The following is an 18,753-nucleotide window of genomic DNA, read 5'->3' as shown; positions in this document are numbered from 1 at the left end:
AGAGATGAGTCCACTGTCTGAGACCATAAGAAGATCTTTTGTAACCTTCACTAATGCTGTTTCTGTACTATGATGAATTCTGAAACCTGACTGAAACTCTTCAAATAGACCATTCCTCTGCAGATGATCAGTTAGCTGTTTTACAACTACCCTTTCAAGAATTTTTGAGAGAAAAGGAAGGTTGGAGATTGGCCTATAATTAGCTAAGATAGCTGGGTCAAGTGATGGCTTTTTAAGTAATGGTTTAATTACTGCCACCTTAAAAGCCTGTGGTACATAGCCAACTAATAAAGATAGATTGATCATATTTAAGATCGAAGCATTAACTAATGGTAGGGCTTCCGTGAGAAGACTGGTAGGAATGGGGTCTAATATCAATCAATCAATCAATTTTTTTTTATATAGCGCCAAATCACAACAAACGGTTGCCCCAAGGCGCTTTATATTGTAAGGCAAGGCCATACAATAATTATGTAAAACCCCAACGGTCAAAACGACCCCCTGTGAGCAAGCAATTGGCTACAGTGGGAAGGAAAAACTCCCTTTTAACAGGAAGAAACCTCCAGCAGAACCAGGCTCAGGGAGGGGCAGTCTTCTGCTGGGACTGGTTGGGGCTGAGGGAGAGAACCAGGAAAAAGACATGCTAATGATTAAATGCAGAGTGGTGCATACAGAGCAAAAAGAGAAAGAAACAGTGCATCATGGGAACCCCCCAGCAGTCTACGTCTATAGCACCATAACTAAGGGATGGTTCAGGGTCACCCGATCCAGCCCTAACTATAAGCTTTAGCAAAAAGGAAAGTTTTAAGCCTAATCTTAAAAGTAGAGAGAGAATAGACATGTTGATGGTTTGAAGGAAGTAACTAATGAAAATAACTCAGACAGAACAATCGGAGAGAAAGAGTCTAACCAAATACCAGCATTACTGAAGGCAGCTGAACATAAAGATATGTCTTTGGGATGGTTATGAATAATTTTTTTCTCTAATAGTTAAAATTTTATTTGCAAAGAAAGTCATGAAGTCATTACTAGTTAAAGTTAAAGGAATACTTGGCTCAACAGAGCTCTGACTCTTTGTCAGCCTGGCTACAGTGCTGAAAAGAAACCTGGGGTTGTTCTTATTTTCTTCAATTAGTGATGAGTAGAAAGATGTCCTAGCTTTACGGAGGGCTTTTTTATAGAGCAACAGACTCTTTTTCCAGGCTAAATGAAGATCTTCCAAATTAGTGAGACACCATTTCCTCTCCAGCTTAGGGGTTATCTGCTTTAAGCTGCGAGTTTGTGGGTTATACCACAAAGTCAAGCATTTCTGATTTAAGGCTCTCTTTTTCAGAGGAGCTACAGCATCCAAAGTTGTGCTCAATGAGGATGTAAAGCTATTGACGAGATAATCTATCTCGCTCACAGAGTTTAGGTAGCTACTCTGCACTGTGTTGGTATATGGCATTGAAGAACATAACAAAGAAGGAATCATATCCTTAAACCTAGCTACAGCGTTTTCAGAAAGACTTCTACTGTAATGAAACTTATTCCCCACTGCTAGGTAGTCCATTAAAGTAAATGTAAATGTTATTAAGAAATGATCAGACAACAGGGGTTTTTCAGAGAATACTATTAAATCTTCAATTTCTATGCTGTATGTCAGAACAAGATCTAAAGTGCGGTTAAAATGGTGGGCGGGCTAATTTACATTTTGAGCGAAGCCAACTGAATCGAATAATAGATTGAATGCAGTGTTGAGGCTGTCATTCTCAGCATCTATGTGGATGTTAAAATCACCCACTATAATTATCTTATCTGAGCTAAGCACTAAGTCAGACAAAAGGTCTGAAAATTCACAGAGAAACTCACAGTAATGACCAGGTGGACGATAGATAACAACAAATAAAACTGGTTTTTGAGACTTCCAATTTGGATGGACAAGACTAAGAGACAAGCTTTCAAATTAATTAAAGCTCTGTCTGGGTTTTTGATTCATTAGTAAGCTGGAATGGAAGATTGCTGCTAATCCTCCTCCTCGACTCATGCTTCGAGCGTTCTGGCAGTTAGTGTGACTCGGGGATGTTGACTCATTTAAACTAACATATTCATCCTGCTGTAACCAGGTTTCTGTAAGGCAGAATAAATCAATATGTTGATCAATTATTATATCATTTACTAACAGGGACTTAGAAGAGAGAGACCTAATGTTTAATAGACCACATTTAACTGTTTTAGTCTGTGGTGCAGTTGAAGGTGCTATATTATTTTATCTTTTTGAATTTTTATGCTTAAATAGATTTTTGCTGGTTATTGGTGGTCTGGGAGCAGGCACCGTCTCTACGGGGATGGGGTAATGAGGGGACAGCAGGGGGAGAGAAGCTTCAGAGAGGTGTGTAAGACTACAACTCTGCTTCCTGGTCCCAACCCTGGATAGTCACGATTTGGAGGGTTTAATGAAATTGGCCAGATTTCTAGAAATGAGAGCTGCTCCATCCAAAGTGGGATGGATGCCGTCTCTCCTAACAAGACCAGGTTTTCCCCAGAAGCTATGCCAATTATCTATGAAGCCCACCTCATTTTTTGGACACCACTCAGACAACCAGCAATTCAAGGAGAACATGCGGCTAAACATGTCACTCCCGGTCCAATTGGGGAGGGGCCCAGAGAAAACTACAGAGTCCGACATTGTTTTTGCAAAGTTACACACCGATTCAATATTAATTTTAGTGACCTCCGATTGGTGTAACCGGGTGTCATTACTGCCGACGTGAATTACAATCTTACCAAATTTACGCTTAGCCTTAGCCAGCAGTTTCAAATTTCCTTCAATGTCGCCTGCTCTGGCTCCCGGAAGACATTTATCTATGGTTGCTGGTGTCATTAACTTAACATTTCTCAAAACAGAGTCGCCAATAACCAGAGTTTGTTCCTCGGCGGGTGTGTTGCCGAGTGGGGAAAAACGGTTAGAGATGTGAACGGGCTGGTGGTGTACAGGGGGCTTGTGTTTAGAACTACACTTCCTCGTCACAGTCACCCAGCCGGCCTGCTTTCCCAGCTGCTCGGGATCTGCTGGGGGACAGCTAACGGCGGCTAAGCTACCTTGGTCAGCACCGACTACAGGGGCCTGGCTAGCTGTAGGATTTTCCAAGGTGCAGAGCCGAGTCTCCAATTCGCCCAGCCTGGCCTCCAAAGCTACGAACAAGCTAGACTTATTACAAGTACCGTTACTGCTAAAGGAGGCCGAGGAATAACTAAACATTTCACACCCAGCGCATAAAAGTGCGGGAGTGTCACCTGCACTGTGGGTTTGTACTCATGAAAGCTCTGATATATAATACAATGAGGGTTTATAACTTCAAAATTAGCACAAAAACACTGTTTCGATTTCCTGAGAAAATGTAACTACAAGATGTGGAAAAACATGGTAAACATAAGAAAAACAATACATTTTTAAATTTGCAAAAAATTATCTGTATTGTAAAACCTATTTCAAAAAGGCAATAAAACAGAGAGAACAGTACAAAATTGCACAAGACCAGCTGTATGTAAAGCCAAATCCAAAAAGGCTGATAAAAAAAATAAAATTTATTTACAGAGCAGCAGATTGCATAAAATTAAAAAGTCCTGAGGGGGAAAAAAATAAAACAAATGGACAAAACTGCACGCAAGTGGCTCAAAAAATAATAATAATAATAAAAAAATAAACAAATAAAAAAGGCAGGAAAAAAAAACCTTTTCCCACAACGGACATACCAAACCAAGACACACCAGCCAACGGACACACCAGCCAACGAGACACACCAGCCAACGAGACACACCAGCCAACGAGACACACCAGCCAACGGACACACCAGCCAACGAGACACACCAGCCAACGAGACACACCATCCAATGAGACACACCAGCCAACGAGACACACCAGCCAACGAGACACACCAGCCAACGAGACACTCCAGCCAACGAGACACTCCAGCCAACGAGACACACCAGCCAACGAGACACTCCAGCCAACGAGACACTCCAGCCAACGAGACACACCAGCCAACGAGACACACCAGCCAACGAGACACTCCAGCCAACGAGACACACCAGCCAACGAGACACTCCAGCCAACGAGACACTCCAGCCAACGAGACACACCAGCCAACGAGACACTCCAGCCAACGAGACACTCCAGCCAACGAGACACACCAGCCAACGAGACACACCAGCCAACGAGACACACCAGCCAACGAGACACTCCAGCCAACGAGACACACCAGCCAACGAGACACTCCAGCCAACGAGACACTCCAGCCAACGAGACACTCCAGCCAACGAGACACTCCAGCCAACGAGACAGTCCAGCCAACGAGACACACCAGGCTGAGAGGGGGAAAAAAATAAAACAAATAGAAAAAACTGCACGCAAGTGGCTCAAATAATAATAATAATAAAAAAAATAAATAAAAAAAAGGCAGGAAAAAAAAACCTTTTCCCACAACAGACATAACAAACCAACAGACACACCAACCAACAGACACACCAACCAACAGACACACCAGCCAACAGACACACCAGCCAACAGACACACCAACCAACAGACACACCAACCAACAGGACACATCAGCCAACAGGACACACCAGCCAACAGACACACCAACCAACAGACACACCAGCCAACAGACACACCAGCCAACAGACACACCAACCAACAGACACACCAGCCAACAGGACACACCAGCCAACAGGACACACCAGCCAACAGACACACCAACCAACAGACACCAGCCAACAGACACACCAGCCAACAGGACACACCAGCCAACAGGACACACCAGCCAACAGACACACCAACCAACAGACACCAGCCAACAGACACACCAACCAACAGACACACCAGCCAACAGGACACACCAACCAACAGCACACACCAACCAACAGACACACCAACCAACAGACACCAGCCAACAGACACACCAACCAACAGACACCAACCAACAGACACACCAGCCAACAGACACACCAACCAAGAGACACACCAGCCAACAGGACACACCAGCCAACAGCACACACCAACCAACAGACACACCAACCAACAGACACACCAACCAACAGACACACCAACCAACAGACACCAGCCAACAGACACACCAACCAACAGACACCAGCCAACAGACACACCAGCCAACAGGACACACCAACCAACAGACACACCAACCAACAGACACCAGCCAACAGACACACCAGCCAACAGGACACACCAACCAACAGACACACCAACCAACAGACACACCAACCAACAGACACCAGCCAACAGACACACCAACCAACAGACACTCCAGGCCACAGACATACCAACCAAAAGTCATACCCACCAACAGGACACACCAGCCAACAGGACACACCAGCCAACGAGACACACCAGCCAACGAGACACACCAGCCAACGAGACACACCAGCCAACGAGACACACCATCCAACGAGACACACCAGCCAACGAGACACTCCAGCCAACGAGACACTCCAGCCAACGAGACACTCCAGCCAACGAGACACACCAGCCAACGAGACACACCAGCCAACGAGACACACCAGCCAACGAGACACTCCAGCCAATGAGACACACCAGCCAACGAGACACTCCAGCCAACGAGACACACCAACCAACGAGACACACCAGCCAACGAGACACTCCAGCCAACGAGACACACCAGCCAACAGACACACCAGCCAACGAGACACACCAGCCAACGAGACACACCGACCAACAGACACACCCGCCTGAGGGGGGAAAAAAATAAAACAAATGGACAAAACTGCACGCAAGTGGCTCAAATAATAATAAAAATAAATAAATAAATAAAAAAACAGACACCAGCCAACAGACACACCAACCAACAGACACTCCAACCAACAGACATACCCGCCAACGGACACACCAGCCAACGGGCACTTCAAACAACAAGACACACCAGCCAACAAGACACACCAACCAACAGACACACCAACCAACAAGACACACCAACCAACAGACACACCAACCAACAGACACTCCAACCAACAAGACACGCCAACCAACAGACACTCCAAGCCACAGACATACCAAACAAAAGTCATACCCGCCAACAGACATTCCAGGCCACAGACACACCAACCAACAGACACTCCAACCAACAGACACACCAACCAACAGACACTCCAACCAACAGACACACCAACCAACAGACACTCCAGGCCACAGACATACCAACCAAAAGTCATACCCACCAACAAGACACACCAGCCAACAGGACACACCAGCCAACAGGACACACCAGCCAACAGGACACACCAGCCAACGAGACACACCAGCCAACGAGACACACCAGCCAACGAGACACACCAGCCAACGAGACACACCAGCCAACGAGACACACCAGCCAACGCGACACACCAGCCAACGCGAGACACTCCAGCCAACGAGACACTCCAGCCAACGAGACACTCCAGCCAACGAGACACTCCAGCCAACGAGACACTCCAGCCAACGAGACACTCCAGCCAACGAGACACTCCAGCCAACGAGACACTCCAGCCAACGAGACACTCCAGCCAACGAGACACTCCAGCCAACGAGACACTCCAGCCAACAGACACACCAGCCAACGAGACACACCAGCCAACAGACACACCAGCCAACGAGACACACCAGCCAACAGACACAATCAATCAATCAATCAATTTTTTTATATAGCGCCAAATCACAACAAACAGCTGCCCCAAGGCGCTTTATATTGTAAGGCAAGGCCATACAATAATTATGTAAAACCCCAACGGTCAAAACGACCCCCTGTGAGCAAGCACTTGGCTACAGTGGGAAGGAAAAACTCCCTTTTAACAGGAAGAAACCTCCAGCAGAACCAGGCTCAGGGAGGGGCAGTCTTCTGCTGGGACTGGTTGGGGCTGAGGGAGAGAACCAGGAAAAAGACATGCTGTGGAGGGGAGCAGAGATCGATCACTAATGATTAAATGCAGAGTGGTGCATACAGAGCAAAAAGAGAAAGAAACAGTGCATCATGGGAACCCCCCAGCAGTCTACGTCTATAGCAGCATAACTAAGGGATGGTTCAGGGTCACCTGATCCAGCCCTAACTATAAGCTTTAGCAAAAAGGAAAGTTTTAAGCCTAATGTTAAAAGTAGAGAGGGTGTCTGTCTCCCTGATCTGAATTGGGAGCTGGTTCCACAGGAGAGGAGCCTGAAAGCTGAAGGCTCTGCCTCCCATTCTACTCTTACAAACCCTAGGAACTACAAGTAAGCCTGCAGTCTGAGAGCGAAGCGCTCTATTGGGGTGATATGGTACTATGAGGTCCCTAAGATAAGATGGGACCTGATTATTCAAAACCTTATAAGTAAGAAGAAGAATTTTAAATTCTATTCTAGAATTAACAGGAAGCCAATGAAAAGAGGCCAATATGGGTGAGATATGCTCTCTCCTTCTAGTCCCCGTCAGTACTCTAGCTGCAGCATTTTGAATTAAGTGAAGGCTTTTTAGGGAACTTTTAGGACAACCTGATAATAATGAATTACAATAGTCCAGCCTAGAGGAAATAAATGCATGAATTAGCTCTTCAGCATCACTCCGAGACAAGACCTTTCTGATTTTAGAGATATTGCGTAAATGCAAAAAAGCAGTCCTACATATTTGTTTAATATGCGCTTTGAATGACATATCCTGATCAAAAATGACTCCAAGATTTCTCACAGTATTACTAGAGGTCAGGGTAATGCCATCCAGAGTAAGGATCTGGTTAGACACCATGTTTCTAAGATTTGTGGGGCCAAGTACAATAACTTCAGTTAAAGATAAAGCTGGGTATCATCTGCGTAACAATGAAAATTTAAGCAACACGTCTAATAATACTGCCTAAGGGAAGCATGTATAAAGTGAATAAAATTGGTCCTAGCACAGAACCTTGTGGAACTCCATAATTAACTTTAGTCTGTGAAGAAGATTCCTCATTTACATGAACAAATTGTAATCTATTAGATAAATATGATTCAAACCACCGCAGCGCAGTGCCTTTAATACCTATGGCATGCTCTATTCTCTGTAATAAAATTTTATGGTCAACAGTATCAAAAGCAGCACTGAGGTCTAACAGAACAAGCACAGAGATGAGTCCACTGTCCGAGGCCATAAGAAGATCATTTGTAACCTTCACTAATGCTGTTTCTGTACTATGATGAATTCTAAAACCTGACTGAAACTCTTCAAATAGACCATTCCTCTGCAGATGATCAGTTAGCTGTTTTACAACTACCCTTTCAAGAATTTTTGAGAGAAAAGGAAGGTTGGAGATTGGCCTATAATTAGCTAAGATAGCTGGGTCAAGTGATGGCTTTTTAAGTAATGGTTTAATTACTGCCACCTTAAAAGCCTGTGGTACATAGCCAACTAACAAAGATAGATTGATCATATTTAAGATTGAAGCATTAAATAATGGTAGGGCTTCCTTGAGCAGCCTGGTAGGAATGGGGTCTAATAAACATGTTGATGGTTTGGATGAAGTAACTAATGAAAATAACTCAGACAGAACAATCGGAGAGAAAGAGTCTAACCAAATACCGGCACCACTGAAAGCAGCCAAAGATAACGATACGTCTTTGGGATGGTTATGAGTAATTTTTTCTCTAATAGTTAAAATTTTGTTAGCAAAGAAAGTCATGGAGTCATTACTAGTTAAAGTTAATGGAATACTCAGCTCAATAGAGCTCTGACTCTTTGTCAGCCTGGCTACAGTGCTGAAAAGAAACCTGGGGTTGTTCTTATTTTCTTCAATTAGTGATGAGTAGAAAGATGTCCTAGCTTTACGGAGGGCTTTTTTATAGAGCAACAGACTCTTTTTCCAGGCTAAGTGAAGATCTTCTAAATTAGTGAGACGCCATTTCCTCTCCAACTTACGGGTTATCTGCTTTAAGCTACGAGTTTGTGAGTTATACCACGGAGTCAGACACTTCTGATTTAAAGCTCTCTTTTTCAGAGGAGCTACAGCATCCAAAGTTGTCTTCAATGAGGATGTAAAACTATTGACGAGATACTCTATCTCCCTTACAGAGTTTAGGTAGCTACTCTGCACTGTGTTGGTATATGGCATTAGAGAACATAAAGAAGGAATCATATCCTTAAACCTAGTTACAGCGCTTTCTGAAAGACTTCTAGTGTAATGAAACTTATTCCCCACTGCTGGGTAGTCCATCAGAGTAAATGTAAATGTTATTAAGAAATGATCAGACAGAAGGGAGTTTTCAGGGAATACTGTTAAGTCTTCAATTTCCATACCATAAGTCAGAACAAGATCTAAGATATGATTAAAGTGGTGGGTGGACTCATTTACTTTTTGAGCAAAGCCAATAGAGTCTAATAATAGATTAAATGCAGTGTTGAGGCTGTCATTCTCAGCATCTGTGTGGATGTTAAAATCGCCCACTATAATTATCTTATCTGAGCTAAGCACTAAGTCAGACAAAAGGTCTGAAAATTCACAGAGAAACTCACAGTAACGACCAGGTGGACGATAGATAATAACAAATAAAACTGGTTTTTGGGACTTCCAATTTGGATGGACAAGACTAAGAGACAAGCTTTCAAATGAATTAAAGCTCTGTCTGGGTTTTTGATTAATTAATAAGCTGGAATGGAAGATTGCTGCTAATCCTCCGCCCCGGCCCGTGCTATGAGCATTCTGACAGTTAGTGTGACTCGGGGGTGTTGACTCATTTAAACTAACATATTCATCCTGCTGTAACCAGGTTTCTGTTAGGCAGAATAAATCAATATGTTGATCAATTATTATATCATTTACCAACAGGGACTTAGAAGAGAGAGACCTAATGTTTAATAGACCACATTTAACTGTTTTAGTCTGTGGTGCAGTTGAAGGTGCTATATTATTTTTTCTTTTTGAATTTTTATGCTTAAATAGATTTTTGCTGGTTATTGGTGGTCTGGGAGCAGGCACCGTCTCTACGGGGATGGGGTAATGAGGGGATGGCAGGGGGAGAGAAGCTGCAGAGAGGTGTGTAAGACTACAACTCTGCTTCCTGGTCCCAACCCTGGATAGTCACGGTTTGGAGGATTTAAGAAAATTGGCCAGATTTCTAGAAATGAGAGCTGCTCCATCCAAAGTGGGATGGATGCCGTCTCTCCTAACAAGACCAGGTTTTCCCCAGAAGCTTTGCCAATTATCTATGAAGCCCACCTCATTTTTTGGACACCACTCAGACAGCCAGCAATTCAAGGAGAACATGCGGCTAAACATGTCACTCCCGGTCCGATTGGGGAGGGTCCCAGAGAAAACTACAGAGTCCGACATTGTTTTTGCAAAGTTACACACCGATTTAATGTTAATTTTAGTGACCTCCGATTGGCGTAACCGGGTGTCATTACTGCCGACGTGAATTACAATCTTACCAAATTTATGCTTAGCCTTAGCCAGCAGTTTCAAATTTCCTTCAATGTCGCCTGCTCTGGCCCCCGGAAGACAATTGACTGTGGTTGCTGGTGTCGCTAACTTCACATTTCTCAAAACAGAGTCGCCAATAACCAGAGTTTGATCCTCGGCGGGTGTGTCGTCGAGTGGGGAAAAACGGTTAGAGATGTGAACGGGTTGGCGGTGTACACGGGGCTTCTGTTTAGGGCTACGCTTCCTCCTCACAGTCACCCAGTCGGCCTGCTTTCCCGGCTGCTCGGGATCTGCCAGGGGGTAACTAACAGCGGCTAAGCTACCTTGGTCCGCACCGACTACAGGGGCCTGGCTAGCTGTAGAATTTTCCACGGTGCGGAGCCGAGTCTCCAATTCGCCCAGCCTGGCCTCCAAAGCTACGAATAAGCTACACTTATTACAAGTACCATTACTGCTAAAGGAGGCCGAGGAATAACTAAACATTTCACACCCAGAGCAGAAAAGTGCGGGAGAGACAGGAGAAGCCGCCATGCTAAATCGGTTAAGAGCTAGTATCTACGCTAAGATAGCGGATTCCTAAAAACACGCAAAGTGAATAATGTGTAAATAATTTAGAGGTGATTCAGCAGAAGGAGTGCTTTAGTTAAGGCACGTAAAGATTACACTTGGAAACAAATCGTAATCTAGATAACTAGATCAATCTAACTGCGCAGATTAAACAGCTAACAGATACAGAAAAACACCGCTGTGCTCCGGAACAGGAAGTGATACAATACCGCAGTGAGAGCCAACCACCAGTAGAGGCAAGCAAGAGACACACCAGCCAACGAGACACTCCAGCCAACGAGACACTCCAGCCAACGAGACACACCAGCCAATGAGACACACCCGCCTGACGGGGGAAAAAAATAAAACAAATGGACAAAACTGCACGCAAGTGGCTCAAATAATAATAATAAAAAAAAAAATAAAAAAAAACAGACACCAGCCAACAGACACACCAACCAACAGACACACCCGCCAACGGACACTCCAACCAACGGACACTTCAAACAACAAGACACACCAGCCAACAAGACACACCAACCAACAAGACACGCCAACCAACAAGACACACCAGACAAGACATACCAAACCAACAGACACACCAGACAAGACACACCAAACCAACAGACACACCAGACAAGACATACCAAACCAACAGACACACCAGCAAAAATTAATACATGCTGGAGAAAATTTTTTTTTTAATATTTTAAGTAATTGTCCGACAAATTATTTGTCCAGTAGATGTCAGTATGTTGATGAGCGATACCTAATCGGAACAGCCAGAAGAGGTTACTATGACACTTCACATTAAATGAATGAAGCTTTTCGTGAAGCTTGGGAGCCGCTTGGTTGTGACACCAAATGACCCTTAAATGATGCAGTTTTATATTTTCATATCTAAACAGCTCTGTGATTTTTTTTTCCCCCATTTGGTCAACTTAATTTTTTTTCAACACCAGACTTAATGTTGAGCAATTGCTAGCTGTGTGTGACACCACTGTATGTGCTAGCAAGGTACTACGGCAATCTGGATCATGACACGGTCGGGCTCAGCACATGGAGCTTCAAACGCTGTTCATTCAGATCAGTGATCAATACTGGGCTGCCAGATTTAGTCACGTCTGATGTGCAGCTGCAGACTGGATGTATTTATTGAAAGTGCAAACACTGTAGTTTGAATCCAGGACACAGAACAGTAATGTAGGCTTATGGAAGAACACTTTCATTGTTAATATGCAGTGAAACTTACTCATCTCCAAACACATCTGATTCCATCTTTTAGGTGAAGTGTGTGCACTCAGCGAGGGGAGCCACACTGAAGCCTCTGAATCTGTTTCATGGGTTCATACGTCAGAGGAAAAGGCAGAAGAAGACGAGCTGTCGGCTTGCACAACTGTTCAATAATTGACTTGATTGTTTTTTGTGTGCCTTTGAGCCACAAATCATGATTCTTTAACTAGGGGCACTATTGGCCTTGTGAACTTGAAGAGGAAAAACTTGTGAAAATATAAATTGTCACAGTGTAATAGGTAAGCATAACTAGTCTAGTTTGATGATTCATAAGAGGACACACTGATATTATAAGACAAATTGCTGTTTTTTTTTTTAACAGATTTCCCAACTTAGCTTGCACAAATGTAATTTCCATCACATGTAAATATTTGTCATTTATTTTAAAATACTATGATACACATAATGTTTTTTCACTGGAAGACCAATTTCATATAGAGTTTTACCTGTTTATGCCTATATTGTAAAACACATACATTTATGGATTAGGTAAATGAATTGTGATGAGGACAAAATGCGAATCTTACATCCGCCACAACCTGAGATATAGCACTGGAATGGTAAGATACATTTCAAGGTGTAACTACTTGTGTTTTTAATTGAAGTGGAACATTATCTCATAAATTACGCAGAGGTTTTTAATGAGTGATTAGAATTTTGTAACTATTTATTTAAAAACAAATGGGGTGGTGGAAATCACAAGGCGTTGTGGAAATTACGTTGTGGAAATTACAATGAATGGACCATATAGAAAACAAACCTTTTATTTTAAAACTTTATGAAGCACCCAGTTCTATTCAACAAATTATTTTAGTATGTTTGAACCTTTCTTTTCAAAAAAGACAACTTCATATAAATTTCATATAATATATTTGATACAACATGAACAGTATTTTGAAACCGTACATAAAAAGTAATCTTGACAGTATCACGAAAAGTATTCTGAACACACAGACGGAGGTTTATCCAGAGAGCATGACCATTGTTGGCCAAGAGAGCATGACCACTGTTGGCCAATAGAGCATGCCCATTGTTGGCAAGTGAATGGTTATTCAGGAACACTAAAAACAAACAAACAAAATAAGGCAGCCACTGGAGTTGTCAGGATGAGAACACAAGTCATTGGGTTGGGAACAGCATACACAATAAAGAAAGAAAACGTCACAACACAGCCATCATGTGAACTTGCAATTAAGTAAACCTTAAGACATTAGGATGAGATATTGAATCATTCTGATTACTCATCATTTTCTGAGCTAAGCAATGTGTTTGTGTGTGTGTGTGTGTGTGTGTGTGTGAATGTTATTCAAGGCCAAACTTTGCAGATTTCTTTCCATACTTCCATCTTAACTGTCACTGATGTAGAGTGTGCATAGGCTGAATGTGTGGGGAGACCATGAGATGATTGTGTGAGAGAGTAAGGGCAGTGTATGGGATCTATGAATTGCGCCTGCACGCACCACACCACACCATTGTAATTTCCACCAAAGAATGCAATGTGGTGGAAATTATGGTGGTGGAAATTACAATCTGACAGTATTTTGGGGAAAAATCTATGCTAACATCACATATTAGCTAAGAAGTGGTCTCTAGCATTTTGTGCATCCAAAATACATCTCTGTGCATTAAAAAAACAACTAATTTACAAACTGAGTTGATGTTACGGCATGTTTGGAAATTACATACAATAAAAATATTTTCATTTCAAGCGATATTTACTTTGGCTTTTCTTCAAAAGTTGATGGATGAAGTCAAAATTCCCTCCATGTCAGACATGTGCTCTGATGTCACTGTTTATCTCCATAGAAACTACCCAAACAATCTTTTATACAAACTTTTTAAAGGGACATTACAGTGTTGTGGTGGAAATTACGGCAATAGTGTGGGACAACTACATTTGGTTTAAAAAAATCACAACAGTTGTATGACATTGAATACACCAATTATGTTTTGATTATTTTACTGATATTTTATTCAGAGATATTTTAAAACATTAGAAAAAACGTTTTTTTTACTATTCATTTTTATCATTGAAAATCAAAAGTCTGGGTGTGGGACAAGCACAAAACGGCAATATTTGCATATAATGATGCTGAAAAAAGACTACTAGAACAAATTTCTTAAAACACTTTCATTGTAAAGATAACTATAAAAGTGTGAAATTTCCCCTTTTTTCTTTTTTCATAAAATATGATCAAAGGACATAAAAGTGCCCGTAGTCTAAGAATCACCCATGAACATACTGAATGCTGATGTTAAACTGTGGGCCTGGTACAAACGAGTCATCAGGAGATGAAATGTCCCCACAAATCAGTAATACAAAGTGTCAGGACCCAAGTACACACTTACGCTAAATATCCTCCTGACCACCAGGACATTATATATATATATATATATATATATATATATATGAATATGTATGCTGATTACTATATCCCCCCCCCCTACTGTATTTCATACCGGGGGGATAAAAATGTGTACAGGTTGGCAGGTCTGCAGGTGCCTCAGTGTTGAAGACCCAGTGGCTCTGGAAGGGGGCACTCCAAGCTTCAAATGGCAGTGGCAGATTGATGTTTACTTTCAAGAGGTGGAGACATGGTGTGGTGGATGCATCGACGTGTTGCATCAACTAATACTCCTGGACTGCACCAGGACAGATTTTATCTTACTAAAGGGAGCAGCAGAATCACACAACACCGTGCACTGGTTATGTTCATTTTTCTGCTGACAGACGTCCTGCTGCAGAGTTCACGCATTTTACATAACAACCCAGCACCCAGCGACAGCGTTGGGATAAACCCAACATATTTCTATTGATTTTTCTCCATTTGTGTCTCTCAAATCAATTTTTTAAACTCTTAAAATCTCCATTGTTTCTATCTCTGAGGGGCTTCTGTGGATTTACCCACATAATGTTCCACTTGTGGTAAACTGACTGACATAATGATCAGCTGAGCCTAAGTAGGCAAGTCTGTACTGTTTACTGCAGTGATTTTCAACCTTTTTTGAGCCGCGGCACCCTTTTTATATTTACAAAATCCTGCGGCACACCACCAACCAAAATAATATTATAATTCTATTACCTCTGGTTTTGCGCAAAACCAAATTATCGCAATAGAAAATCGATACAGAAAACACCGCATTTCGAAAATCCTCAAGCATTTTGTGCTCTGATCTCAAGTAGGGCTGTCACGATTAGGAATTTCTGGAGACGATCAATTGTCAGACAAATAATTGTGATTGACGAATATATTGTCTATTTTTTTTCTTTTTTTCCCTTCTTTATATTCTACTATTGTAGTATAATTACACAACTCTGGAAGAACATACATACAGTCCCAACTTTTTCTGAATTGTGGTTGTTTCTGTTGCAATTCTGAAATTGTTTCTCATCATCAGTCATGTTTTGTGCTTAAACACTGCATTAAGCTCAAGACTGAACAAATAAATACCTTTGGAAAATAACAGCTGTTAAAGTTCAGAGTTCTCACCTGCTTTTTGTGATCTGTGCGTCTGAACATTGTTTTTTTTTGTGGCTCAGTTCATTCATATATTCTCATTTTTTAAATATGTTTTTAAAGATATTTGACCGTTTATTTCAACTCATGATCTCATAAATTCAGCATACGACGCGCACATGGTGTGAACAGGACGGTAACGGCAGAATCACACCTTTAGAGAAAGTTCAGAGAGAAGTAAAAGCAGCTTCACGGTTTCGTTTTGTTAACATGTTCACTCGGGTTAAAATCCTCTCTCTGCTTCGCGCTCGCTGCACACTGAACGCGTTGCGCCTGCATTCAGGAATCTCCCTCACCCACCCCCTCCCTCGCAGTCTGCAGCCTGTTAACTCTGCGCGCACGCACACACAGGCACAGACACACACACCGACAGCTCAGCATTTTAGACGGCTTTTGAAGAAGACGGCACTGTTTTAATCGGCCGTCAGCCTCCTTGTTATTGTCCCGCCTTAAGATGAGAGCGAGGCTGCAGCACAATGACATCAGATTCTGAGTCGTTTTATGCTTTGTGGATAAAATAAATAATTCACGGTAATCATGAATATGAAAAATAAAAACTAATATGAAAAATAATCGCGATTGACGAATATTCTAATAATTGTGACAGCCCTACCCACGGCACCCCTGACCATCGATCACGGCACCCCCGGTTGAGAATCACTGGTTTACTGCACCACTCAAACAAACAAACAAAAAAACAAAACAAAAAATGATTTGGTTTTACAGAAAAATTTTTATTTTTCTTGGAAAAAAGATTGGGATCATGCCGTACTCAGGTCCGTCTCATATTAGGGTCAGTACGATAAACTGTGAAAAGACAAAGGTCACAGCAGTGGAAATTCTGTAAGTCAAAGAGCAAAGCTGTCCAGTGCCAGCTGTGACTGTAACTCACCATCCACTGGTGCTCCTCTCCAGCCTGACAGCGCTGCATTGATTCAGATCCCTCTGTGCTCCCCTGAACTGAATGGAGGACTGAAGAGGGCATCGCCCAGCCAGGAGGGGGGAAGGATGCTGGAGTCAGATCAGAAACAAAAGATGCAACGACGACAATTAACGAAAAGAATCAAGAGAAAAAAATTAGAGATCTGTGATCAAGCTCTCAAAATTACCCCCCGCCCCCATACTTGCAAGTATTATATGTTGGTGTCGGTAACTTTTTTGTGATAAAGTATCTGAAATAACAAAATGGTCAACCTCTGATCATTTAAATGACAAACATCATTAAAATAAATAAATCAACAAATGTTCACTTTAGGCATACTCAGTTAAATCGGGAACATATCGATAATCAATGTTGTTGTTGTTCATTCTGCTGCCCCCAGTTCTGTTCGGGGTCGCCACAGCGGATACAACCAGATCTACATCGGTAATTGGCACAATTTTTACACTGGATGCCCTTCTTGATGCAACTCCAGTTTTACACGGAGAAACAAACACAGCCGCTGGTGTTCCAAAGAGGTCTCCCATCCAAGTACTAACCAGGTCCTGCTCTGCTTAGCTTCTGAGATCTGACGGGATCAGGCTAACACAGAGCAGACCAGCTGCATATCGATAATCGATATCAACTGATAAAACCTACAAAGATCAATTATGATTATTTACACATCTGAAAATTGTCCTATAATGCGTCTCTGACAGAATTCAGCGTGTGTGAGTCTCCCTTTAAGAGTCTGTGTGTGTGATAAGCGCCACTTGTCATCGTTTTCAAGACGCATGAAGGGCAACTTGCAATGTGATTTTTCAAGGAAGTGGAAATACAGTTGTATATAAAAGTTTGGGCGGCCCTGATGATTTCCATGATTTTTCTTTATAAATCATTGGTTGTTTTGATCAAAACATTCAGTTAAATATATCATATAGCAGACAAACACTGATATTTGACAAGTGAAATGAAGTTTATAGGATTTACAGAAAGTGTGTAATAATTATTTAAACAAAATTAGGCAAGTGAATAAATTTGGGCACCCCAACAGAAAAAAATACATCAATATTTAGTAGATCCTCCTTTTGGAGAAATAACAGCCTCTAAATGCTTCTTATAGCTTCCAATGAGAGTATGGATTCTGGTTGAAGGTATTTTGGACCATTCCTCTTTACAAAACATCTCAGGTTTGTTGGTTTCTGAGCATGGACAGCCCGCTTAAAATCACACCACAGATTTTCAATAATATTCAGGTCTGGGGACTGAGATGGCCATTCCAGAACGTTGTACTTGTTCCTCTGCATGAATGCCTTAGTAGATTTTGAGCAGTGTTTAGGGTCGTTGTCTTGTTGAAAGATTCAGCCCTGGCGCAACTTCAACTTTGTCACTGATTCAGGAACATTGTTCTCAAGAATCTGCTGATATTGACTGGAATCCATGTGACCCTTAACCTTAACAAGATTCCCAGTACCTGCACTGGCCACACAGCCCCACAGCATGATGGAACCGTGCACCTCCAAATTTTACTGTAGGTAGCAAGTGTTTTTCTTGGAATGCTGTGTTCTTTTTCAGCCATGCATACCACCCCTTGTTATGATCAAATAATGAAATTTTAGTTTCATCAGTCCACAGCACCTTAATCCAAAATGAAGCTAGCTTGTCCAAATATGCTTTAGAATACGTCAAGCGACTGTTTGTGGCATGTATGCAGAAAAGGCTTCCTCTGCATTACAGCATCATACAGCATGTCTTTGTACAAAGTGCGCTGTGTAGCTGAATGATGCACAGAGACGCTATCTGCAGCAAGATCATGTTGTAGGTGTTTAGAGGAGGTCTGTGGGTTGACTATGACTGTTTTCACCATCATTTGCTTCAGTCCATCTGAGATTTTTTTTAGCCTGCCACTTTGGGCCTTAACTACTACTGTACCTGTGGTCTTCCATTTCCTCACTATGTTCCTCACAGTTGAAACTGACAGCTGAAATCTCTGAGATAGCTTTTTGCATCCTTCCCCTAAACCATGATGTTGAACAATCTTTGTTTTCAGGTCATTTGAAAGTTGTTTAG

The 18,753-nt window shown here is 42.2% G+C and overlaps 1 protein-coding gene across 1 annotated transcript in view; it reads right to left on the bottom strand.

The window, feature by feature from the left end:
* Positions 1-18,753, bottom strand: part of spire2 (spire-type actin nucleation factor 2) — a 245,752-nt gene that overhangs the window by 53,016 nt on the left and 173,983 nt on the right. Inside the window, exon 10 of the mRNA XM_034175653.1 lies at positions 16,657-16,775. Coding sequence (XP_034031544.1) covers positions 16,657-16,775 — 119 coding nt within the window. The remainder of the gene's footprint in view (positions 1-16,656; positions 16,776-18,753) is intronic.

The sequence above is a fragment of the Thalassophryne amazonica genome, chromosome 8, assembly GCF_902500255.1.
Source record: "Thalassophryne amazonica chromosome 8, fThaAma1.1, whole genome shotgun sequence".
In the NCBI taxonomy this organism is placed as follows: Eukaryota; Metazoa; Chordata; class Actinopteri; order Batrachoidiformes; family Batrachoididae; genus Thalassophryne; species Thalassophryne amazonica.
Note: the sequence above shows the minus strand (reverse complement) of the source record. Positions and strands in the feature narration are given on the sequence as shown.